The following is a 25,281-nucleotide window of genomic DNA, read 5'->3' as shown; positions in this document are numbered from 1 at the left end:
TGATTTATAAGCAATATGCAACAACAAATTAGCCAGCAGTCCAGCCAGAGTCACAGCTGAGTCTGTGTGACATCTGACTGCCAGCTGTATGCCAGCTCCATCACGGTAGTTGTCTTTCCAGCACAGTGTTTATGTATTGTACAAACATAAAGGTTCAGTGTCACTGAATGTTCACCCCACCTGTGGATAGAATAGAATGCAAGTGAGACCCTATATATTTGTGCTTCTTTGCAGCTGATCTATGAGAGCTTTACCAGGTATCTGGTAGAGCATAAAGACTATGACAAGGACCTTCTTATATTGACCCCTGCTTCCTGGGATTTCTGGTGAGTCACAAGCAGCAGCAGCAGAATGACTGCAGAAAACACATTGTTCAATAGGCTGTAATCATTCATGACTGTGGTGTGCCATTGTAGATTCAGACTACCTGCATGCATCATTCCACTACTGTGAATGACTACCCCATTTTCAGGTTAGATAAAGGGCACTTAAAAAAAATGAAAGGCATTGGATGAATGCATGGTGCTCTGGGGAATATCGCTTACAGATTCTTATTGTTATTGCTTAGCATAGGACATTGATCAACACGCTTGTTCTTTGCCAGTGACCACTATGAAATGTGTGTTCTGTATGTCCAGTTTCAAAGGCTTAGTGGTAGACCTTGAGGATGGAAACTTGGTTAAGTTGGCTGAAGATGGAACCGTTTTACGGTAGGGTAACAGTAAATGATACAGTTAACTACACGCTCTGATATTGGGTTCCTTTTTATATTGATATGGGGGTGGGGGGGGGGGAGGGGGGGGAATGCCTGTTTTTAAGTGTTTGTATCAATGTACAATATTTGGGCATGCCTTTTTGTTACTCCTCTTTACACCGCAAATGAATTAAAACCCCTGATTTTTAAACCTGTTTTCATCAGAGCAACCCATGGGACCAATAACCTCAGCACAGAGGAGATCATTAAACATTATGGTTCAAAAAGGGAATGGAAGAACTTTGATAGCCTTAATACCTCATTTACGAAATCGAGTAAGTCTGTAATCTTGAATCTCTGTGTCCCATCCAAATTGTGAAAGCAGTTTTTGCTTTATTTTTGCAATGCAGTTTCATTTTTTTTATATATATATGTAAAAGACTAAAGAGTGATTATTGATTGGATTGTTTCTTGCAATAAATATGTTCTGTTTTATTCTCTGCAGCAAAGTACTATTTTTATGACAACTATTTTGATCTTCCCGGGGCTCTTCTCTGTGGAAGGGTTGTGGATATGTTGCGTAAGGTAAAAATGTAAATGTTTTTAAGTGAGTAGATAATGAATATGTTTACACTTTTTTCTTTTCCAAATTGTATCTCCTTGCAAGAACATGATTTTGTTTTTGTCAACAGCGTGGGAACGAGGTGAATTCAGACTTCTGGAAAGACATTGTTGCTGCCATCGACCACAATTACAACACATCTGCATTCAAAGGTATGCTTATTACTTATGCAATAATCAAATCACTTTCAGTTGTTGAAACAGAGGACCATATCAGAAATCACTATTTCACCATATCAGTGGGCTGAAATAGTCTAACTCAAAACAAGGTTTTCAGTTTCGTATACTGACACAAAAAGAAAAGACAACGGCGTCAGTTTCAGAAATGAGACTTTATTCTTTTACTTTGATCAGTATGTTGAACATAGCATAACGCATCCTCAGGCATAGAGTTGTTTTTGACATAATACTTTTTTTGTGACCGTTTTTCATCTTGTGTGTTGCAATATCACACGGCCGGTTTGTTAAAGGTGTTGCGATCTGACTTACAACATTGCCTTAAAAAAACAAGCATGATTTCCTTTGCATGTGTATTACAAGATATTTATTAAAGACTTTGAAAACAACAACAAAAATCTGCTGTAAATGTTACAGGCAGTCAAAGAGCACCATTTTGTGAATTATTCAGACTGGTTTGTATTCCTTGATCATTGTTTGCTGAATACTTGTGCATATACTGGGAAAGGGAATAGTGATGACAAACAATTGAATTCCTAAATTATATTCTTCTTCTCATTTAATTTAAATGCCTCCATGAACCGAAAGCCCTTCTTAATAGAATACTTGAGAGAATTGCTGCTCTTGCCTTTTCAGCCTTTTCAATGACACATGAACTTGTAGAATATTACGTCAATCTTTTATTCTACAATGACAACCCAATCTCGATGGAAGTTACAAACTGAACTATTTCTTTAGGTAGTTTCTTTTAAGCTGTTATTAGTGATTGTATCACGTTGAGGCAATCAGGAACCCAGAGAAAGAGCAGTGAACATTGTCGGCAGCGAAGACACCATTGGTCTCCTCATCAGGGACCTGAATGTAGACTTGGTCATGGGCATTCAGCATAAGTACAGTGCTGCCAGACAACTGATCCAAGAAGCCCTTGTTGTACTCATCGTATGAGAACATGATTGGCTCACCATTTTTGTACAGTGCCACCAATGCATTAGCACCGTTAACATGCATATGGTAGGAGAAGTAGTAGAGACCTGGTACCTGGCAGGAGAAGATGCCAGTCTGGGGGTCATAGTGCTGCTCCCCATTGTAAATAATCTGGTTGAATGGAACGGGTGAACCCGCTGATGGGTAAGCCACCGTCAGAACCGCGCTAAAGGCGGACATAGGGGCCTTCATCATCTCATGAGGCATCATAATCTCATGGGACTTGATGGGCATGCTCTTCTCGTGATGGTAGACCATCTCACCAGGGGGACCAGGTGGGCCAGGAGGTCCCATAGCACCTGGGTTACCATCGTTACCTCTGGAACCAGGAGCTCCAGGTGGACCCATAGGACCAGACATTCCCTTGGCCATCTGGCCAGCTGGGCCGGGTGCGCCGGGAAGACCTGCGTGACCCCTAAGACCTGCTTGACCTGCTGGACCTGAAGGCCCCACTGGTCCTCTTGTCCCTGGGATGCCGCTCTCGCCTGGTTTCCCTGGGCCTCCAGGTGTGCCTGGGTGTCCCTTTGCTCCTGCAAGCCCATTTGAACCTGGCTGACCAGGAGAGCCAGCATGGCCCTGAGCACCCTTGTTACCCTGATGTCCTGTAGCGCCGGTTGCACCAGGAGGACCTGCTGCCCCGGGGATACCTGCCTTCCCTGCGTAACCCTGATGTCCCTGATCCCCCTTGGTTCCCTTTGCCCCTGGAGCTCCCAGCATGCCGACATCTCCTTTAGATCCCTGCACACCTGGTTCTCCCTGAAATCCTCTAGCACCCTGTGGCCCAGCTGGACCCATAAGGCCAGTAGCACCTGTTGCCCCAGTGTAACCTGTTGGCCCTGGCTCTCCTTTCTGACCGGTGGTTCCTGATGTACCAGGAGATCCTCTGTCACCTGGCATGCCATTAGCTCCTGGTTTACCAACTCCTGGTATGCCAGGTGCACCTGGTTGTCCGGCATGTCCCTGGGGACCTTTAGGTCCCATATTTCCAGGCATACCTGGACTGCCATTCTCACCTGATTTTCCTGGTGCTCCTACCCCAGGGTTTCCATTGTGGCCCTTTGGCCCTGGCTGACCCATAGCTCCTGGAGCTCCATCCCTACCTGGAGTACCTGACTTCCCAGGCTCCCCAGGGTATCCAGTGGCACCAGACTTACCAACCCCGGGTTGCCCTGGCATACCAGAGGGTCCCATTGGGCCCACTTGGCCGTTTGCACCTGGTGCCCCAGGAATACCAACTCCCCTCTCTCCCTTTTGTCCTTGCAGACCAGGGATACCTGGATGCCCTTTAAGTCCACTCTCACCCCTTGGCCCCATGCCTCCGGGCAGACCGTGTGGGCCAGGTTTGCCAGCAGAAGAGTATCCAGCAGGTCCTGGGCTTCCAGCGGAACCGGGTGATCCTCTTGGACCCATGGCTCCAGGTGCGCCAGTATGGCCCTTCTCACCGGGCATTCCATTACTACCTGGTTTCCCAGGACCACCTGGACTGCCAGGCTTGCCAGCTGCGGAGTAGCCAGCGGGTCCGGGGGCCCCGGGTGGGCCCTGTTGTCCAGGATGTCCCACGCCGTTATTGCCGGGAGGCCCAGGGGGGCCCATAGGTCCTGGCTCACCAGGGGATCCGGGAATACCTGGCTCACCTGAAACAGCTGTGGAAATGGATAAGCGTAATTACCTAAGATGCAGGTAACAACTGCAGTTAACTGTAATTGGTTTAGATTTTAGGATATCTTTTTTCACTTCATTAGTTTGTCAGTTTTTCCAGAGTAGATCATTAGGTTTCAGTCAAAATGAATTTATCCAAGTCCGTTATCTGTTAACAGAGTATTCATGTAGTCCTGTTTTCATTTGGGGTGCATCTGAAACGTTTGTCTATTTCATTTTGAATTTGAATGGAAAGATATATTGACGTTTTCTCGGTGATGCCCCAAATGGATCTTAGATGTTTTGAAAAGCTGATGACTCTGATATCAGCACCCTATTTGTATGGGTGTGGATGAACAACTCTGCCATGCACCAGTTGTTACACCTATTGATCCAGTCATGGTTGTTGTGTCCTATTGAGTCCTGTTGCAAACATATAGCATCGGGGGAGGGGGGGGGGGACAACTCGGCTTGTCAATTGGTTCCTTGAGTTACCTCTGCTTTGGTATTCCACTCTAAAACACCACAATGAGATTTAAACAACCGAGGGGATGTAGGCTCTGTGATTATGGAGGGAGTTTGCGGGCACTGACTGCTTTTCCCACGGTCATTTTGACAGCACCAGTGGTCTGAGAATATGTTCATATAAACACTGGGGTCCTTGTACAGTTCTCAGCATATTGAGACCACATTAGACTACTGTAGCCAGTTATTTTAGTTTCATTTGCCCACGCTATGTTGAACCCTTTAATTTCACAAGTTGTCTGTAGTGCGTGATTATGGTTCGTGGTCCTCCAGTTGACGTATGTGCATCGCCTCGAACTCTGGCCTAGGTCGTGAAATTCTGAAGGGATACTTTTATCCCTGTGTCTTTGAGCGGTTAGCCCACAATACCTCCACGCCTCTGCCTATATAAATAACTTTCCCGAAGCCATGTTGTTTGTTGCATATTATGCCTAACATTTTGTATAACCATTAATGTGTTCGCTTGAGCTATTTGTGTTAAGTCTGTGGCATTTTACCACTGTTCAGATATCAGAATTCAGTCCATAGTGGTCAGTATTTGCCTTATGCTGTAGCTTGGCTGCATCACCGAGTTGATGACCCTGCCCCCTTTTGACTGACGCTGCTAAAGGGACAGTGACCTTTGAAACAGAGTTTCCTTTTAGATATAAAACTTCAAGGCACTAGCAATTATTAACAGTTTTTATCAATTCATGTATTAATTGTATTATTAAAAGTGATTTTATAATTTATTGGCAAGGCTGTTGCTGCTCAAGTAATGTGTGGTATAGTAGTGCCATGGTGTAAGGTACTACTACAGAAGTCAGTAGGAAACATTTAGCTAAAGTGACTGAAGTTTAATTGACTGATGATTTGTAGAAAAGCACATAAAGTGTTTGCCTTTTCCTGTTTTGGAATAGCACTTTGAGAACAAAATGGCCAGACAGGGCTGTAATTTGAAAGCCACTGAGGAGTAGGTTTGAAACCTGAGGAAAAACAGAAAGTGCCAAAACTGGACAGTTTGGCAGCCAAGTCAAACCTCAGAAACTGGAAGGTGACAACACTGTGGCATAGCCAGCTGTTCAACCTTGACTTGTCTAGTTAGGCCTAGATCCTATGTCTATTGCCAGCCTCAAACCATACCGTTCTATATATAGGCCATGCCATGGCTCTCACATTATACATCCTGAGGATGGCACTTTTTAAAGTCTTACAGCATATTTAAGATGATTTGCATTTGTGTCTACTCTACTGTAGGGCATTTGTATTGAGACGTGTCTGGGACAATTTAAGCACTACAAAGCAGTTTGTTTGGGTGTGCCCAGTGCAACGTGGTAACATCTGTTTGCATTGTTGACGTGTGGGAAAGTTTTGTATTTCTGTCAGAGGACACCGGCCATAATAATACATTTAAAAAATACATTGAAACATCTTAAGCAAAGCTACTGAGTGACGTAGTCTGGTTGAGCGACAACCCTCGTCTCCGGACCGTATTCTTGACCGAATGGTCCCATCTCTGCCGTTTTGTCAAGCCCCACTCTCTTACTCTCTATACTTTTTCCCCCGCTGTCTTCTGAGCTTTCTCCTGAAGAGAGGATAGTAGGATATCTTGTTAGGATATTTCAATATTTGTCAAGAGTGACATGGAATCTGGAAGCTAGCGACATTTAACTGGTGCGTTGGGTGCTCTTTTTATGAGGCGTACAGAAGCGATAATTGCCCCTGGCTCTCACTGCTACAGAACCTCTGTGATCTGACTGTCAGCGTTGTTGCAGGAGAATGGTTATTATCTTAACTACTGTAATCATATTTTTATTATCCACTTTCTGATGATGAATGACTGTGTCCTCTCTTGGGAGCTGTGGAAGGATGCATTGGTCCACGGTTTCCAATTTGTCACGACATCTATGGGCAGGTGAAAACCCTCAACAATTTGGACTGAGACATTGCCTCAGAATGCATCAATAAGTCTGTTTAATTGACTTGTTCCCCTGTAAAGGATAATGCACTATCAATCCTGTTTCATAAGGTAAGTATGTCGAGATGTAATACTCTACATCTGTGAGTGTTTTGGTAGCAATTAACTTCCACTGTAAACAAAAGTTTTTTTAAATGAAAAATGATGCTGCATATTTTGCTGTTTTACATCACTTTTTTTTATTTTGATATGTTTATTTGTCCATATATATATATATATTACCATGCTGTGCTTAATTACATTTGTTAAAGCTATATGGAATTCAAAACAGCCAAGTATCTTCCAGTTTGACATTTGGGGTGCACTTGCACCCAGTATTTTCCTTTTGGCACTGACGGCTATTAGGTGGCCAAGAAAACCTCCTGGCCCTAATGACAAACCTCCAGTACAGTCTAGAATTGTAATGAATTAAACCTTCCATAAACCTTTCACCAAGAGAATGTACCTTAAAGCTGATACAGAATTATCTTCGGAGCATTAGCGTGCAAATAGACATGAATACGTTGAGACTTACTTTGGACATGGCTCTTGGTAGGATAATGCTGCTGCTGCTTGGCTACTTTCTGTACATGGTAGTATCTCTCTGGTGTTGCCACGGCCAAGGCCACCAGGAGGAGGAGAACGCTTGTCACTCTGAGGTCCATCCTGTGAAGCTAAACCTGCAAGAAAGAAATGTAGAACAGAATGTTGAAATGTGAACGGTCTTCAACATACAGAGACACTACACTGGCGTCTCCTGTATTTCTCATACAGTAGCTTTGCAGTTCTATTGTCACTACAGCAGGGCCTGCAACAACAAACTAACATTTCTGTGTCAGAATGACAAGAAACTAGCACAGGAGGGAACGTTGCAGGCCCCAAATCTTTAGTCAGACTTCCAGAGCTAAGTCAGATTCAGACTCCCATGTATGGGTCATCCCTTCCCTCGCCAAGTGAATCATCTCATCACAATGATAGATAGATAAGACACTTGCTATGAGGACGACTTGAGGCCAGATGCCACCAGTACCTACTGCCCCAACCTGATCCTCAACCATGCCCCCAAGACCCCAACTGCCTCCCCAATGGCCCAATGCACTCTACACCTCACAGCACCAGGCACAGAGAGCCACACTCACATACACCGAGAGAGCAGACTAGAGAGAGCGGGCAGGATACACTTACCAGCAGGCAGGCTCCAAAAGATCAGTGAGGGTCGGGTGGCTACTGTCCTGGCACGGTACTGTATAGTCCTTAGTCTGGCTGCTGCTACCCAGGCCACTGGGTATGGGGTATTTATACCAAATCTGTCTCCAGCATCACCCAGAATCTACCTAGTATAAAAGCCCCACCCCGTTGTGATGTCAGCTTTAATGAGGGGTGCCATATCCTCCGAGAGAGAAGGCATGTCACTTCAGGATGATAGTCCTCTCATAGCATTTCAAAACCCCACAGCTCCTCCCTCATCCATCCATCCTCAATGGAGCAGGACTGAACTAGATTTCATTCAGTTAAAGATACGTTTTTATCTTTTTGTTTCTGAACTCTTTGGCATTTGTGGGTATATGTGGTCGTATGTTCAAGTCGTAATAATGCACAAAGCTATATGGGTATTCACTTTGATTCTTTGATGTCTTTGACATCTTAATTGCTGTTTTTTTTTATAGATGAATTAGAAAAACAACATAAGTGTTCCCCTCTTCTACCCAGTTCTGCATATTTCCGTCTGCTCAAATACAGGTGCTGGGGAATGGCTTTAGTACATTCAAGGTCTCCAAAATAATTTTATTGACAGAGTGAGCATTTTTGCCCTGGAAAATTAATGACGGTCTGTACTTGAGCTTTTTCCTCCTGTCATCCCATGGAGTCCCTGTCTGTAACAGTAAATAACTGGATGGCCCAGACCATTGAGTCCTTATGGAGGGAAGTTCCAGGCAACAGTGAAGTTTCAGCCTTGTACACGCAAACAAATGTGTTGCTTTCTTAACAGGATTGTAATGTTAGATTGTGGTAGCAAAATCAATACACTATGTCAGCTTAATGAACTCTGGTAAACATGACTTACATTTATAGACATTTATTTACTGGAGAGTTAAATTGTTTAAACTGTGTGTGGTGTAGAGTGCATATAGCAGTACTGTGCCTCCACTGAGCCACAGTGCAAGATGGGTACACCAGAGGGCAGAGTTTAGTTTCTGTCCTCAGACCTCTGGCGGTCTGGTTCTCAAATGTCCATTGTCACCTCTAAATTATTTTGTGAAAGTCTACCCTGCACATTTGTCACATTTTCTGCCTTTAAAATGAAATCATAATAGGAATAAAACAAATTATCTACACAACCTGCTCCACATTTTCAAAATGACATAAAAAAATTAATAAAAAATGCAGATGTCTTGTATTTTCAAGTATTGTGGCGGCAACATCATGTTATGGGCATGCATGTCAAAAGCAGGGACTGGAGAGTTTGTCAGAATCCAAATAAATAAATGATCAACACCCAGGTAAAAAGTTAAGAGACCCTGTCTCAGTCTTCTGGATACCTAACCCTGGGATAGAATTGTATTTTTCAGTGGGACTATTACACAAATGTTAATGCCAAATACACACCAGAATGGCTTTCCAAGAGATGTTGATGATTGTTTCTAAAGGGGTCTAGTCCCAGTCCTGACTTAAATCTGTTTGAAATTCAGAGACAAGTTTTTGATGTTGCTTGTCCATCAATCATTTCCTAACCAAATTTACAGAGCTTGAGCAATTTTGACAAAAACAATGGATATGTTGCCGCAAGAGTTGTGCAGAGTTATTCAAAATAATTCACAGCTGTAATCACTGCCAAAGGTGCTACCATCTCTGGGGTTTGAAGACATACGCTATCATTACCTTTATTTTTTACATTTTTAAAAATTAATTTAGAAAATGTTTTATACTTTTTCTTTTACTTTGAAAATGTGTAGCAGGTTGTGCAGATTTGTAGGGAAAAAATCTAAATGTACTCTCTTTTTTAGATGACATTTTAAGGCGACAAAATGTGAGAATTGCGCAAAGGGGTGTGTTGACTTTCACTAGGCACTGTATCTATTCTTACGGGCAGTACCTACCTTTTGGAGTCTAGCAACTGTGTTTTGTGATGTCACCATGTGCTAGCAGGAAATGCCTACTCCCCAAATAATGACGTTGTTATTACCCACAATGTCAAGATAGCCTTCGATTTTGTATACAGAAGCTGTGCCTCAAATTGCTCCTTTTGTATATGTTGTGTGTCTATCTCCTAAACTGCAGTATTTATCTTTGTCTTTGAGTTGTTTTGCACCTGTTAATCCTTGCCAGGTCAAGTTTTACTGTAGTAGACTGAAATGGGCTCGAGGATGTTTTAGGTTTAGAAAAACCCGAAATAGTGTCTGCGTTTTTTTTTCTCCGACATATTTCCAACTCTTAGTTTTACAGCCTGCAGAAGAAAGTCAATCAAGCCACTGGGCATCCTTGGTAAACCCCTTTAGTTTAAATGACAGAGTTGCAGGAGGTGGAGTCAACACTTAAAAACTTTGCAGGCTCCAGTCCCTCCATCACACTTTCACCATGAAAGCCGTGTAGACCACACAGTGGCAACGTGTTCATTTTTTATTTGGGTCCATGATTTTTTTTTGTTGGTGTGTCAGGATTCATTCCTCCCTATCTAAAAGCATACTGTGTCATTTTAACGTAAGTTAATGCCTAGACTAGAGGCACATGAATAGACTTGTGGAGTTTGAAAGGAGGAGTACCAGGTCTTACAGATCGTTTTTCTGCACGGGGATAGAAGTGAAACACCTTCAAGATTCCTCTATTGTACTTGTCATCAGTTTTGCGTTGTGACCCTGTGGCCTGTAACAAAAAGCATAAACATTGGCCTTTTTACAATAAGCATCGATCACATCATATACATTGCCTCGTAGGACACTGTTACTGATTTACTGCCGAGGTGTGGGGGTCTCTCAGGCGCTTTTAGCTGCCAAAGCATCACCCAGGTGCGTGCTACACTTTCGGTTGGTGGATGCTCCGTGCTGCCTACCTACAGAGGAGGAGTAGCCGTGAACTTCGGAGAAAGCGGTGCCTGGTGAAAAGTTCTATGCCTGTCTGACTGATGTTCTCCCTCCCTGGCTTTACCATCAACCCAATCTCCACTCAAGCCAGTTACTCCTTTACTGAACTGCATCGTCATCTAGCTGTGGAAGACCATCTCCCATGAACTGCCAGCACCCTGAATTTTTCTTTGTTCATTTTCTATTTTTTTCAATTGACTGAGATTCTGTATGAAAGTACTATATCAAATACATGTATTATTATTATTATTACAGCACACCTGAACCACTTTATGATGGGGTGGCATTCTGAGTCAATGAAAGGCTCTGGAGAGAGTGCTGCGGTTGAAACTGTAGAATATGCAGCTTCTCTCTCCAGACGTGACTAATTCACTTTCATTCCTTTTAATTGCTATGATAATGACTGGGATTCTCACACAACGTAGACAATGGTGCCAACCGTTTACCCCGTTATCTTAGTATGGGATACAGGCATGCTGTAGATCAAATCTGCACTCTGCTATAATTTGTTTCTGATGAATAAGCACAAGGCCGATGTCTTAAATCTAGGCTAATTGATAGCTGAATCTTTTTCTATCTGTTTGAAATGGTCTTTTGCATTTATCATGTTTTTTTTTTATGTCTGGTGTGCAAAATACCTACTGCTTTTCGTAGTCTATTTATTCTCATAGGTAAAGTTGGTAGACTGGTGGCTGGGACTACAAATACAATTAAGGCATTTTAAATCTTATAATGGGCAGTTCAGAAAAAAACCCAATGATTTATAGCATTTTGTGTTTAGATTTATGAAATGTATGATTTTGCCATCATAATTTCCCTCACAAATTGTCTCAAAAATCATCATACATTTTCCCTGTGCTTGTCTTTGCTGCCCAAGTTCAGTTTTAGAGTGCTGGGGAAGGCGCAGTCTGGGTGAGACAGATAAGTTTAGTCTCTTATGAATCTCTCTCCTCTGTTTGTTCCCGGTGATTTGAGAATGCCACGCTGCCTGAGAGAACGGAGGAAATAATTGCAGGTTGATGATATGACTAAGCTAGTCAGAAGAATGGAAAGTGGGAATCTAAAGATGGCATGTTTTAGCTGGGAAGTGGCTGGGATACAGATTTAACATTTTAATAAACCCAATATGCCACTAAGAGGCAGTTGCAGCTTTATGAATGGAAGGGTTGATGTTGGCCCTCCAGGCTTAGTGTGGGTGCAATTACAGAGACCCGAAAGACAAACGTCTCGAAATCACGGTCGGAAGCAGAACTGAACAACCTGAGGAGTCTGAGGTTGTTTCAGAATAGGAACCCAAAATGCATCCCTCCCAACTTTTTTTTTTTGTCATTTCAAGATGAAAGTATTTAATTTGATAAATTACTGAAAAGCTGGTAATCAGAGAAAGAGGGGAATTTAGGCCAATGTTTAAAAAAATTCACGCTGAAGCCTGAGAATGTTTCAAATCAGATTTGGTTCCAATTTTAGGCTCTCCTTGAGGACCAGGTAATGGGAGGGGATTGTTAGAAGTCAATTATGTTCATTGAGGCAGGACGCAACAAAGACGCAGAGCCTTAATGACTAGTGCCTTTAAGTCTAACTATGCCTTGCACACCCTCCAGAGCCATTTAAGTGGAACAAACGGCTCACATGGATGCTTGAGCCAATCCCATGGCTTTTGTCTGGTGTTGAGACACCGCCACTGTCGCTCAATCTTCTTCTAAATGCGTTTTAACTCCAACAAAGTAAGATTGAACATGTTGTCCAAAGGGCAACATTCTTCAGTCTGACAGATTTTTGTAATTTGCAGAATATTTTCTACTATGGATCTGAAAGTCTGCCTCCTGGATTGAAATCTGCCGACTATATATCTTCGTTTGACTCTGAACTAAGCCAAAGGTTGTATTGTGTAAGGTGCATGCAGCTTAGGTGGATGTATGTTGCCAGCTTATCAGAGTTAGCTGTTTTTCTAGGATTATTATAGTCGTCTTATAGTGAGATGTGACATGCCATTAAAATGAGTAACTGGTGAAAGCTGGTATATCCTATTTGGTTGGCTTGAGTTCCTGAAGAGGCCAAGGCTGCTATGTGTGCACTGACTGCATGTCTAATTTACATTACGTTTAAACCTTTGATTAATGGTCACTATAAAGCATGGGGAGTCTGCTTATATGGTTATATGCCTATGTGGTTATATTCACCAAAAGCATATAATCTTACAGTCCTTTGAAAGACCATGGGATGTTTTCCATGTTTTTTCCATTATCCCTCACTCTGCTTCCCATGCACTTCTGTGTTGTTGAATCAGATAGCTCCTGTCTAGTTTGGCATGTCCAACCCAGCCCCAAAGTCCAGCCCTTGAGCCTGGGGGCTTGCCTGTGGACTTAGAGGGCTCTGCCTGGGCTTGGCCGGGCTGGCTCGACTGTCTGGAGGTGGTGTTGGAGATAGCTTTGGCGTCTGACACCTACCAACATGACCAGCCATGGTGCGTTTTTGTTTTTGCTTCACTGGAAGGAGCTCCTGTGTTTTAGCAAATTACGAAGCTCTCAAAATAATCATGGTCGGATGAAAACAAAGAATAAGCCTTTCAAGTACTATGGAAAATCCAAGCCTTTGCATGTTGGTAAACAACCCATAGCTATATTTTAGGGCTATCTTAGTATGCTGAGTTTTCACTTTGGTCTTTAGACCAGGATATGGTTGAAAACCTGAACTGCAGAGTGCCAAACCACCACTGGTATTCAAGTGTGAAAAACCCACACGGATGCAGTAGGTTCACTTTTTAAGTTGCCTACCAACCTTACATGAATATAATGCCAATCCTCATACCTACAGTATGTTTTACACCGTGCCATTACACTAATGTCTGCACACACAATTTGTTTATGGTGCTTCTGAAGCTGCGGCCGATCATCCTTGGTGGCCTGCAGCACTAAAACATGTGGATATCCCCTTTCTGGGTTTCTGTCAAAGGTTTGTTTTTGTTTTTCTTGGTTCGATCTTTATTTTAGGTGTGTGGGTTGGGAAGAATCCCTGAACACCACTCTCTGTACGGTGGTAAGATTGTTTGGTAGAGTTTTTAAGAGGTAAGCTAGCTACTTATTTTTTTCAACAGAAATTCAGTGCCAATGAATGAGGAAGAACTTCTGAATAACACTTTCTCTTGAATACCATGGTACCAAGGGATAAGCTCACTTTCCTTTTGATGTTATTTAAATCAAATTACTCTCATTAGGCTGGCTAAAAAAGGATCCCATATCTGCTCACCCAATTATTCTTGATGGTACTAAATTGTCTGGATAACAGTTTCTCTTATATTTTTACTACTCGTGTTAGAAAAATGTAAATGATCTTTGTAGTTCACCACTATATGTGTTCCCTCATTTTATACAATTGTTGTTGGCCATGTACACTGAGTATACAAAACATTAAGAACACCTTAATATTGCCCTCAGAACAGCCTCAGTTCGTCGGGGCATGGACTCTACTAGAAGTCGAAAGCGTTCCACAGAGATGCTGGCCCATGTTGACTCTAATGCTCTTCAAGTTGACTGGATGTCCTTTGGGTGGTGGACCATTCTTGATACACACAGGAAACTGTTGAGCATGAAACACCCAGCAGCGATGCAGTTATTGACACACTCAAACTGGTGCGCCTGGCCCCTTTTACCATACCTCATTCAAAGGCACTTAAATCGTTTGCCTAGCCCATTCACCCTCTGAATGGCACACACATTGTCCATGTCTCAATTGTCTCAAGGCTTAAAAATCCTTCTTTAACCTGTCTCCTACACTGATTGAATTTAACAAGTGACATCAATAAGGGATCATAGCGTTCACCTGTATTCACCTGGACAGTCCATGTCATGGAAAGAGCAGGTGTTCCTAATGTTTTGCAACCTCAGTGCATAGGTCTAGGTGTTGTATGCGTGTAACTATCATCAGCTTAGCCCTTTCGAAATCCATACATTAAAGCCTGTTGAAACGTGTTGTTGTTTAGGTGTGTTTTGAGAAAAAGAAACCGTGGGAGGAGAATTACACATACTTTCTGGCATGGAGCAGAAAGTACAGAACATTTAAAGATAGTGTTGGGTTCTCCTCTCATCCCAAAATGGGTGCTTCGTGTGTCCAATTAGGCTTTGTGTGGAATCAAGCATTTTCCCATTTTCTCCACGTGTTTGGCCTCCTGCTGTCGCAGGAGACGAATGAAATAGGTCTGTACAACACTGAACTTCGATTTCAAAGCACTTTCCTACCAGGAAAGAAATCATAACATATAACCTATTTGAAAGGCGTTTTGTCTCTGTGATCATTTGGTTTCAAATGCAGACCTGCCAACCTGCACGCATTTTGCGTACCATGCACACAATTTGAGGTTCAAGTACGCTGGTACGGAAAACTACCCGAAAATATGCAACAACAGGCTTCTTTCTAGTTGGCGCATTGTGATTTTTGACTGAACCATCTGAAGTTGAAGCTGAGCCAATCAGACGACTGAGCCAATCAGCTCTCCATAGTCTGAGGACTATTTTCCTCCCTCCCTCAGCTCTCCACTTTGTCGGTTGATACCAGTGATGTGTGAGGAAAAAGTTTAGGGAAAATGGAGAACGAGCTGTTTGCCAAATACATTTTCCAAAACTGTATGTGTTAGTCAAGCACATTGCCACTACTATTTTGTAGTTAGCTCCTTAGCTAAGGCATCATTATGACAAAGGTAGTTAGCTACAGCGTTTAGTCAACTAAGCGAGAACACTTTCTTGCCCAGACATGCTTTGACAGCAAAGAAACGTGCAGTGTGCGTTTGTTCAGTGCGCGTCGCTGCGCCGATAGAAACAGACATGTTAGAGAGCTGTTAAACTAATACCGTCCTTCACAGAAAGTGATGTTAGTCCTACTAAATCTTAAACAGTCTATGTCAATTAATCAGTTCTTGATCTGTACTCTTGATATAGCTGTATGTCAACAGTAGGCTGCTAAGGATTTGATAATAGTCATTTCACCAATGACAACAAGGTGTGTTTAAATGAAAGGTCTCCCTACTAGGCTACCAAACTGGGTGGATTAGGTCAGGGATGGAGCTCTGAAACAAGCTCATTATAGGCCTACATTAGTTGTTTTATATTTCAAATAGCCTACAGTAAGCTAGAGTACAGTACTACAGTTGAAGTCGGAAGTTTACATACACCTTAGCCAAGTACATTTAAACTCAGTTTTTCACCATTCCTGACATTTAATCCAAGTAAAAATTCACTGTTTTAGGTCAGTTAGGATCACCACTTTATTTTAAGAATGTGAAATGTCAGAATAATAGTAGAGAGTGATTTATTTCAGCTTATATTTCTTTCATCACATTCCCAGTGGGTCAGAAGTTTACATACACTATATTTGGTATTTGGTAGCATTGCCTTTAAATGATTTAACTTGGGTCAAACGTTTCAGGTAGCCTTCCACAAGCTTCCCACAATAATTTGGGTGATTTTTGGCCCATTCCTCCTGACAGAGCTGGTGTAACTGAGTCAGGTTCGTAGGCCCCCTTGCTCGCACATGCTTTTTCAGTTCTGCCCACAAATGTTCTATAGGATTGAGGTCAGGGCTTTGTGATGCCCACTCCAAGACCTTGACTTTGTTGTCCTTAAGCCATTTTGCCACAACTTTGGAAGTATGCTTGGGGTCATTGTCCATTTGGAAGACCCATTTGCGACCATCTTTCATCTTTCTGACTGATGTCTTGAATTTTCCTCCCTCATGATTCTATCTATTTTGTGAAGTGCACCAGTCCCTCCTGCAGCAAAGCACCCCCACAACATGATGCATGATGCCACCCCGTGCTTCACAGTTGGGATGGTGTTCTTCTGCTTGCAAGCATCCCACTTTTTCCTCCAAACACAACAATGGTCATTATGGTCAAACAGTTATATTTTTGTTTCATCAGACGAGAGGACATTTCTCCAAAAAGTACGAACTTTGTCCCCATGTGCAGTTGCAAACCTTAGTCTGTCTTTTTTTATGGCAGTTTTGGAGCAGTGGCTTCTTCCTTGCTGAGCAGCCTTTTAGGTTATGTTGATTTAGAACTCGTTTTACTGTGGATATAGATACTTTTGTACCTGTTTCCTCCAGCATCGTCACAAGGTCCTTTGCTGTTGTTCTGGGATTGATTTGCACTTCTCGCACCAAAGTACGTTCATCTCTAGGAGACAGAACACTTCTCCTTCCTGAGAGGTATAATGGCTGCATGGTCCCATGGTGTTTATACTTGCGTACTACTGTTTGTACAGGTGAACGTGGTACCTTCAGGCGTTTGGAAATTACTCCCAAGGATGAATCAGACTTGCGGAGGTCTACAATGTTTTTTTCAGAGGTCTTGGCTGATTTCTTTTGATTTTCCCATGATGCCAAGAAAAGAGGCACTGAGTTTGAAGGTAGGTTTTTGAAATGCATCCACAGGTACACCTCCAATTGACTCAAATGATGTCAATTAGCCTATCGGAAGCTTCTAAAGCCATGACATAATTTTCTGGATTTTTCCAAGCTGTTCAAAGGCGCAGTCAACTTAGTGTATGTGAACTTCTGACCCACTGGAATTGTGATACAGTGAATTATAAGTGAAATAATCTGTCTGTAAACAATTTTTGGAAAAATTACTTGTGTCATGCACAAAGTAGATGTCCTAACCGACTTGCCAAAACTATAGTTTGTTAACAAGACATTTGTGGAGTGGTTGAAAACTGAGTTTTAATGACTAAGTGTATGTAAACGTCCGACTTCAACTGTACGTTGCATCCAGCAATGGAATAATCCCGAATTTTCTCCCCAAACAAAATGAAAAAGAACACAGTTTACTTTTTCATCAAACTATTCACATACAGAAAATGTGAAACTGTCATTGAGACCACCTCAATTTAATTTAGGATCAAAAACAAGACTTCTGTGTTGGCAACCATTTTTTATATAATTTATGACTCTAGGTTTCAGGAAATGGTAGTTACAGGTAAATTGTCCAACTTCCTTAAGCCTACATCAGCACCACCTTATCGGAAAATAAGGCGATAGCCCTGATTTGTACATTTAAATGTATTTCTAGTCAGCTACTAAAGAGTAGCCAATTACCAAGTACCCATGAATCTATAGCCTACCATTGTTACTGAGGCAGACTTCTACTCACATCATTATTAGGCTAAATAAGATCCATTTGCCTGTGATTTGAACAGTGTGGGTGTTGCACGCATGCCTTTTCTGGGGTCCGCGGGGCAGTTCCCCAAATGGCATCTAGCACCAGGCACTGCTAGTGATGTGGCAGTCTGACAAAGGCAAAGACGTGGAGTCCCAGATTGTTTAGATAAGCTACAGTAAGTGGCAGTGTTTAGAAACTTTCACTCAACTTGAGGTGAAGTTTGTGAAGTCCACTTCCCCCACTTGAAAAGGCTCAAGTTGTTTCTCCACAAATCATAAACCAATCGTTGGTGATGCGAAGGGAGCATGTGAGATATGAGCCAGGTTTAACTGCATTGGGCTCTATAACTGCACTTTAATGAGCACTGGTGAAGGCTTGTTAAGCATGTCCCTGATTTAATCACTATGAAGACATGAAAGTCAGGTTCGCTCAGTGGAAGTATTTTGGACTTAGCAAAGGAAAACAAAGTGATAAATGGAACCCTCAATTCTTCTTGGTGTTTTCAGCAATTAAGCCATAATTAATCAAATATAGCCAGCCATCATCAGCAAAAATGGTTGTACTAAGACTGCTTATTTTGAAGTATTTTGGTGCAAGGAAAAAGTGACTTTTTTGCTTTAGGGTTGTGATTTGCTGATTTGGTAAATACCAGTGAGCTTACATTTGCTTTTCAAGATACTGGTGATGACAATGAAGTGTCACGCTAAATGAGAGAATGAAAATGATCACCAAACAACTGTACATGTATGTCACCAAGGGAAAGTGTATTAGCCTAGTCCACATGTTGTTAAAAATGGATTAAAGCTGGAAAGATGTGTGTTACTGGCAAAAAATAAACATAACCACTGGAACAACTATACTTATATTTTACTGCACATTGGGGACACCAGCACATGCAGCCTACTCCACCACTTTGCCTGAGTTTTACGGAGTGACTGGGAGGAGCACACATGAGAATATACGTTTTTAATTGTGCCAGTAAACTGGGGTAAGGCAACACTGAAATGTGCTTGGTTGCCCTGGCAATCCTGCAGATCTAAATAAGAACTAGTTTGTTAGCTAATGCTTGTCAAGGGTAGCATTTAAAGGCAGAAAATATCAAACTAGGCCACATCCTTGACCACCCTTTGCCCTCCGTGTGTTCCATATATAGATTTGCCAAACTTGTTTTTCTACCCTTAGTTTGACCATTCTTTGTTGTTCCTATTTCTTGGGTCAGTTTTCGCAGGCGCAGGTTAAGCCTACAGCAGGACTAAAAAGCATTCTCAATAGAGAATATCCATATCGTTTTAGACCTGGTTTAGGCTTAATCTGTGTCTGGGAAACCGCCCCTGTACTCTGTTCCTTTACAACAACAAAAATGTATAGCACCCTTCAAATGTAATAAACACCAGAGTAGAACGGCTCCAAAGTATTTCTGAGCTGTGAGCCATCTATTTCTGAGCTGTGAGCCATCTATTTCTGAGCTGTGAGCCATCTATTTCTGAGCTGTGAGCCATCTATTTCTGAGCTGTGAGCCTTTTTAGATTTTTTTTAAAAATTTACTTATTCAACCAAACTAATGTTATAAATCACAACTTTAGCCATGGTCCATAGGTGCAATCTGTCAAGATTCAAACTGCTCTGATCAACGGGGTAGGGAAAAAAATGAAGTTTATGGCTTGGCATATACTAAAGCTGAGGAACTTACGCACATCCAGGTACTTTTTTTGCAGATGCTGGAGTTCTAGGTGAATCCCTGAAAAATAAGAAGGGAAACAGCGCACACTGCTGTTCATGTTCCCAGGTGATTTTGTGGCAACGTTTTGATCCTTAGGTCTCCACGGATCCCTGGTGAAGACCTAAGGGTCGACGCGTTCTAACAATAAAGTCCCCTGGGAACATGAACAGCAGTGTGCAGGTGTTTTCCTATGTATTTTTTCATAGACATGGCATGTGCCTTCAAATTCTATCTAATTAAAGTTTCCCTCACTACAGTCCACCGCAGCCGTGATGAGTGAGCCACGCCGTTTACCGACCTTTACCTCCTGAAATGGTATTTATTTTCTGAGTAACTACCTGGTCTAACACAAGGGCCCCAACTGAGTGGAAGGACACTTGCTTACCAAAGGGTACATTTTTCTCACCTCAGCTTATCTAAAGCCATCTGTGCGGCATTAAGTCATCACTGTCTACTTGGGTTCCTCAAGTGGATTTGCTTGGTGGTCATCCATATTTCATCCATCTGTAGCCATTCAGACTCTGGGCTAAAAGTAGTAATTGATCTGGTCGGGACTGCTCTTGATCAGGACGGTCACCAGACTTTGGCGCACTGTCAAATGAAAATGTTGGTACACTTGTGAAATTTGAATGAGCAAAATCATTTTTTCTTCTGTGACCTTCTGGTTGTAATATTTTTAAGCACGCATGTGCAATGGTTTAATCTTGCAGCCTACTTGTCATGAATTGAGCGTGTGCATGCAGCCCGTGTTGACATAGCAACGGTATCCATGTTTTTACAGCTTTGTAAAGCTACATGTTAAACTTGGTACCATGAAGTCATTCATGTCGTCACACACTGTATGTTCCGAACGATACGACAGTGGAAAACTGGGCAGAAAGGTCATTTGCCTGTCTAGGTTTACATTTACAGTGCACCCATAACAACTGTGAAATGAGTTGGCCAATGCTTATTTGCAGAAACATGAAAGGAGTGAATCATTGAGGCATTGTACTATAGTAGAAGATCCCAGGCTCTCTGGTCTTTATTTCTAGCAGTCATTGTGGCCAGACTGCTACAGTACTCTCTGAGTGCTCTGTGTTGTATCCACTATCCATAACTCTTGGTTTATTTCAGTGGCATGGCCATAGTTATCACAATTTTCTGCTTTTATGTTTTTTAAGTTTGTCTTTGAAATGAGGTAGAAGCTTTTTTTCAGGGTTGTGTCCATATACAGGAAGGGCACAATTTGCATCTGCTTGTCTCTGAGGAGTGTGTATCTCTAGTTGTGTCAACAGCATTTCCCATTTTCATTAGGGAGACACAGCTTCTTATTTGACCAATTAACATAAATACTCCATATTGTTAAGACTTTCAGGTTTTGGTTCTTGAATATTTTAATCCATTGTATGGTTTAGTTCATATTTTTGTTTGATAATGGCAAGTAGGGTAGGGTGCAAGTATGGTGACCAGTGTTGCGTAATAAATGTACGTCTGTTTTCATACGACTTCTGGTAAGGCATCATTCTTCAAAGGGTGGGAATGTACACTGTTATGTCTGACACTCCAAATTATGTCCCAGTTTAGTTTGTTCTTTGATCTGTGCTAGATTAGTGAGATTAGTCAAGCTTCTGTTTTGCATGCAACAATAACAGCAGAAGTGCAGGTGTAGGATCTTAATTTGACCCATATTGTCACATTTGAACGTTTAGTCCGTAATGTTGCTTGATCAGTGGTTAGGCTTAGGTATTTTATTAGTAGCCCCATTTGCTGTCGCCAAGGCACCAGCTACTTCCCCTGGGCTGGCCAAAAGTAAGCTTCATGAAAAGTGCAATGCTGTTAATGTAACGGTGTGTTAGTGTTGGTTTTCAGTGAATTTATGTAAATCACGAAGCTCATCCGCATGTGCAGGAAATCTCTTGGCAACAAAAGATGGATGAAATTAAGATCCTACATCTGTACATACTGTGCAAAACCAAATAGACCAGAAAGTCATTGTAGACTTAAGCAGCCATACTTCTAAAATCTAGGCAGATTTGTTTCTTGAGGGTGGGAGGGTGGCAAGTTTATTTGATCAGAAACATGAGTTCAGCATGTTTATATTCATCAAGAGTCAAATGTTTCACTGACATGCAACCATTAGGTGGCCTCTTTAGGGGTGTGAAATGTCAGTTGTCATTCAGCACTATTTTCAGTATCCCTGTTAGCAATTCGGGTTTAACTGTGTTGCACTGTACGGTAGCACCTTGATGTTGCCATAAATCATACTGTATGATGGATCGCATGAATAGGGCTGGCACAATAAATGTATAACCGTGTAACCGACGGTTATGGATAAAGACCGTCACGAACAGCTCAATGAATGACCACAATGCAGCAGCAGCACACGTAGAAATAAAATGAATAGAACAGGCTTGGAACTTCTAACCCTGGCAGTTTGACTGGTAAACTCATGGGTACACTCGCAATGGCTGCCTGGTATTGTTATGCAATCATTTCCAAGGTAATGTAGGATGTTCATTCAAATCATCCAATAGACGCGGCAAAGGGATCGATGGAACACAGACCTTTCCATTGACCAGGTGGCCGCACATTCAGCAAATCTGATCTACCAAAGTGGATATCCGTCAAATCTGTCACGGTAGATGTATTGTAACAGGTCACCAATGTGGTTACTTAAGTCTGATGAGGATATATTTGGCTGTTTTCGCTGCATAACTTTTAGATGTTGTCCCTTTTCAGGTTTAGAAGAAGTGACTTCTAAATGCTAACTCCCATTCGTATAAGCTGGCAGCATAGCTAGCATACAGAAATCGGTGGTGGTAGTCTGTCTTTAATGCAGTTGATTGGTGACGATGACATGAACATGTGTTGACATCCATACAAGCATTATACTCCAATTTTTGCCTCAACAGTGTGACATACACATATAAACAATAGCCTAAATGTGGCCTAATTTTGCTGGGGGGGGAAATAAAGAGATTGGATCTTTCCTGTCATGTATTGTCATGTTGTGTCTTGTTTCTGTCCTTTCCCTTCACCCTGTCTCCCTCTGCTGGTCGTTATTAGGTTACCTTTTCTCCCCCTCTTTCCCCCAGCTGTTCCTTGTCTCCTCCTAACTACCTCGTCACCCCTTTTCCCACCTGTTCCCTTTTTCCCTCTGATTAGTCCTCTATATCTCTCTCTGTTTTTGTTTCTGTCTTTGTCGGATTCTTGTTTGTGTTATTCATGCCTGAACCAGACTATCGTCATGTTTGCTGCAACCTTGTCCTGTCCTGTCGGAATCTGCCGGTCCATCTGAGCCTACGTATGTTTTGTTATTAAAGAAGCCCTGTTTACGTTAGTTCGCTTTTGGGTCCTCATTCACGCACCTTAACAGAAGAATCCGACCAAGAATGGACCCAGCGACTTCGGATCCTCTCCACTCAGCCGTCGAGATCCAGGGAGCGATGCTAGGCAGACACGAGCAGGAATTGTCTGCTGCTCGACATGCCGTTGAGACCCTGGCCACCCAAGTCTCCAACCTCACAGAACAGGTTCACCATCTCCGCCTCGACCCACCGGCCACTTCCAGGGCTTTCGAATCTCCGGAGCCCAGAATCAATAACCCGCAGTGTTACTCTGGGGAGCCCACTGAATGCCGCTCGTTCCTCACCCAGTGTGATATTGTGTTTTCTCTCCAGCCCAACACTTACTCCAGGAGCACTGCTCGTGTCGCCTACGTCATATCTCTCCTTACTGGACGGGCTCGTGAGTGGGGCACGGCAATCTGGGAGGCAAGGGCTGAGTGTACTAACCAGTATCAGGACTTTAAGGAGGAGATGATATGGGTTTTTGATCGATCTGTTTTTGGGGAGGAGGCTTCCAGGGTCCTGTCTTCCCTATGTCAAGGTAATCGATCCATAACAGACTACTCTATTGAGTTTCGCACTCTTGCTGCCTCCAGTGGCTGGAACGAGCCGGCTTTGCTCGCTCGTTTTCTGGAGGGTCTCCGCGCAGAGGTAAAGGATGAGATTCTCTCCCGGGAGGTTCCTTCCAGCGTGGATTCCTTGATTGAACTCGCTATTCGCATTGAGCGACGGGTTGATCTTCGTCACCGAGCTCGTGGAAAGGAGCTTGCGTTCTCCGTTGCCCCCCTCTCCGCATCACTACCATCTTCCTCTGCCGGCTCGGGTGCTGAGCCTATGCAGCTGGGAGGTATCCGCATCTCGACTAAGGAGAGGGAACGGAGAATCACCAACCGCCTCTGTCTCTATTGCGGTTCTGCTGGTCATTTTGTCACTTCATGTCCAGTAAAAGCCAGAGCTCATCAGTAAGCGGAGGGCTACTGGTGAGCGCTACTACTCCTGTCTCTCCTTCAAGATCCTGCACTACCTTGTCGGTCCATCTACGCTGGACCGGTTCGTCAGCTTCCTGCAGTGCCTTAATAGACTCTGGGGCGGAGGGCTGTTTTATGGACGAGACCTGGGCTCGGGAACATGACATTCCTCTCAGACAGTTAAGGGAGTCCACGGCCTTGTTCGCCCTGGATGGTAGTCCTCTCCCCAGGATTCAGCGTGAGACGCTACCTTTAACCCTCACTGTTTCTGGTAATCATAGCGAAACCATTTCTTTTTTAATTTTTCGTTCACCTTTTACACCTGTTGTTTTGGGCCATCCCTGGCTAGTTTGTCATAATCCTTCCATTAATTGGTCTAGTAATTCTATCCTCTCCTGGAACGTCTCTTGTCATGTGAAATGTTTAATGTCTGCTATCCCTCCTGTTTCCTCTGTCTCTTCTTCACAGGAGGAGCCTGGTGATTTGACAGGGGTGCCGGAGGAATATCACGATCTGCGCACGGTGTTCAGTCGGTCCAGGGCCACCTCTCTTCCTCCACACCGGTCGTATGATTGTAGTATTGATCTCCTTCCGGGAACCACTCCCCCCCGGGGTAGACTATACTCTCTGTCGGCTCCCGAACGTAAGGCTCTCGAAGATTATTTGTCTGTAGCTCTTGCCGCCGGTACCATAGTCCCCTCCTCCTCTCCCGCCGGAGCGGGGTTTTTTTTTGTTAAGAAGAAGGACGGGTCCCTGCGCCCCTGCATAGATTATCGAGGGCTGAATGACATAACAGTGAAGAATCGTTATCCGCTTCCTCTTATGTCTTCAGCCTTCGAGATCCTGCAGGGAGCCAGGTTTTTCACTAAGTTGGACCTTCGTAACGCTTACCATCTCGTGCGCATCAGGGAGGGGGACGAGTGGAAGACGGCGTTTAACACTCCGTTAGGGCACTTTGAATACCGGGTTCTTCCTTTCGGCCTCGCTAACGCTCCAGCTGTCTTTCAGGCATTAGTCAATGATGTCCTGAGAGACATGCTGAACATCTTTGTTTTCGTTTACCTTGACGATATCCTGATTTTTTCACCGTCACTCCAGATTCATGTTCAGCACGTTCGACGTGTCCTCCAGCGCCTTTTAGAGAATTGTCTTTTTGTGAAGGCTGAGAAGTGCTCTTTTCATGCCTCCTCCGTCACATTTCTCGGTTCTGTTATTTCAGCTGAAGGCATTAAGATGGATCCCGCTAAGGTCCAAGCTGTCATTGATTGGCCCGTCCCTAAGTCACGCGTCGAGCTGCAGCGCTTTCTCGGCTTCGCGAACTTCTATCGTCGTTTCATCCGTAATTTCGGTCAGGTGGCAGCTCCTCTCACAGCCCTTACTTCTGTCAAGACGTGCTTTAAGTGGTCCGTTTCCGCCCAGGGAGCTTTTGATCTCCTCAAGAATCGTTTTACATCCGCACC

The 25,281-nt window shown here is 43.1% G+C and overlaps 2 protein-coding genes across 2 annotated transcripts in view; one reads left to right on the top strand and one right to left on the bottom strand.

The window, feature by feature from the left end:
• Positions 1 to 25,281, top strand: part of LOC110522132 (5'-nucleotidase domain-containing protein 1) — a 58,812-nt gene that overhangs the window by 785 nt on the left and 32,746 nt on the right. Inside the window, exons 2-6 of the mRNA XM_036975680.1 lie at positions 235 to 326; positions 639 to 710; positions 920 to 1,029; positions 1,200 to 1,279; positions 1,387 to 1,468. Coding sequence (XP_036831575.1) covers positions 235 to 326; positions 639 to 710; positions 920 to 1,029; positions 1,200 to 1,279; positions 1,387 to 1,468 — 436 coding nt within the window. The remainder of the gene's footprint in view (positions 1 to 234; positions 327 to 638; positions 711 to 919; positions 1,030 to 1,199; positions 1,280 to 1,386; positions 1,469 to 25,281) is intronic.
• Positions 1,629 to 7,892, bottom strand: LOC110522131 (collagen alpha-1(X) chain). The gene is made up of 3 exons (XM_021600261.2): positions 7,761 to 7,892; positions 7,111 to 7,255; positions 1,629 to 4,119 (listed from the first exon to the last, which is right to left on the bottom strand). Exons 2-3 carry the CDS (start codon positions 7,238 to 7,240, stop codon positions 2,264 to 2,266), a joined length of 1,986 nt encoding a protein of 661 aa, XP_021455936.1. The 5' UTR covers positions 7,241 to 7,255; positions 7,761 to 7,892; the 3' UTR covers positions 1,629 to 2,263.

This window comes from Oncorhynchus mykiss, chromosome 4 (genome assembly GCF_013265735.2).
Source record: "Oncorhynchus mykiss isolate Arlee chromosome 4, USDA_OmykA_1.1, whole genome shotgun sequence".
Classification (NCBI taxonomy): domain Eukaryota; kingdom Metazoa; phylum Chordata; class Actinopteri; order Salmoniformes; family Salmonidae; genus Oncorhynchus; species Oncorhynchus mykiss.
The sequence above is the reverse complement of the archived record's forward strand: the minus strand, read 5'-3'. Positions and strand labels throughout refer to the sequence as shown.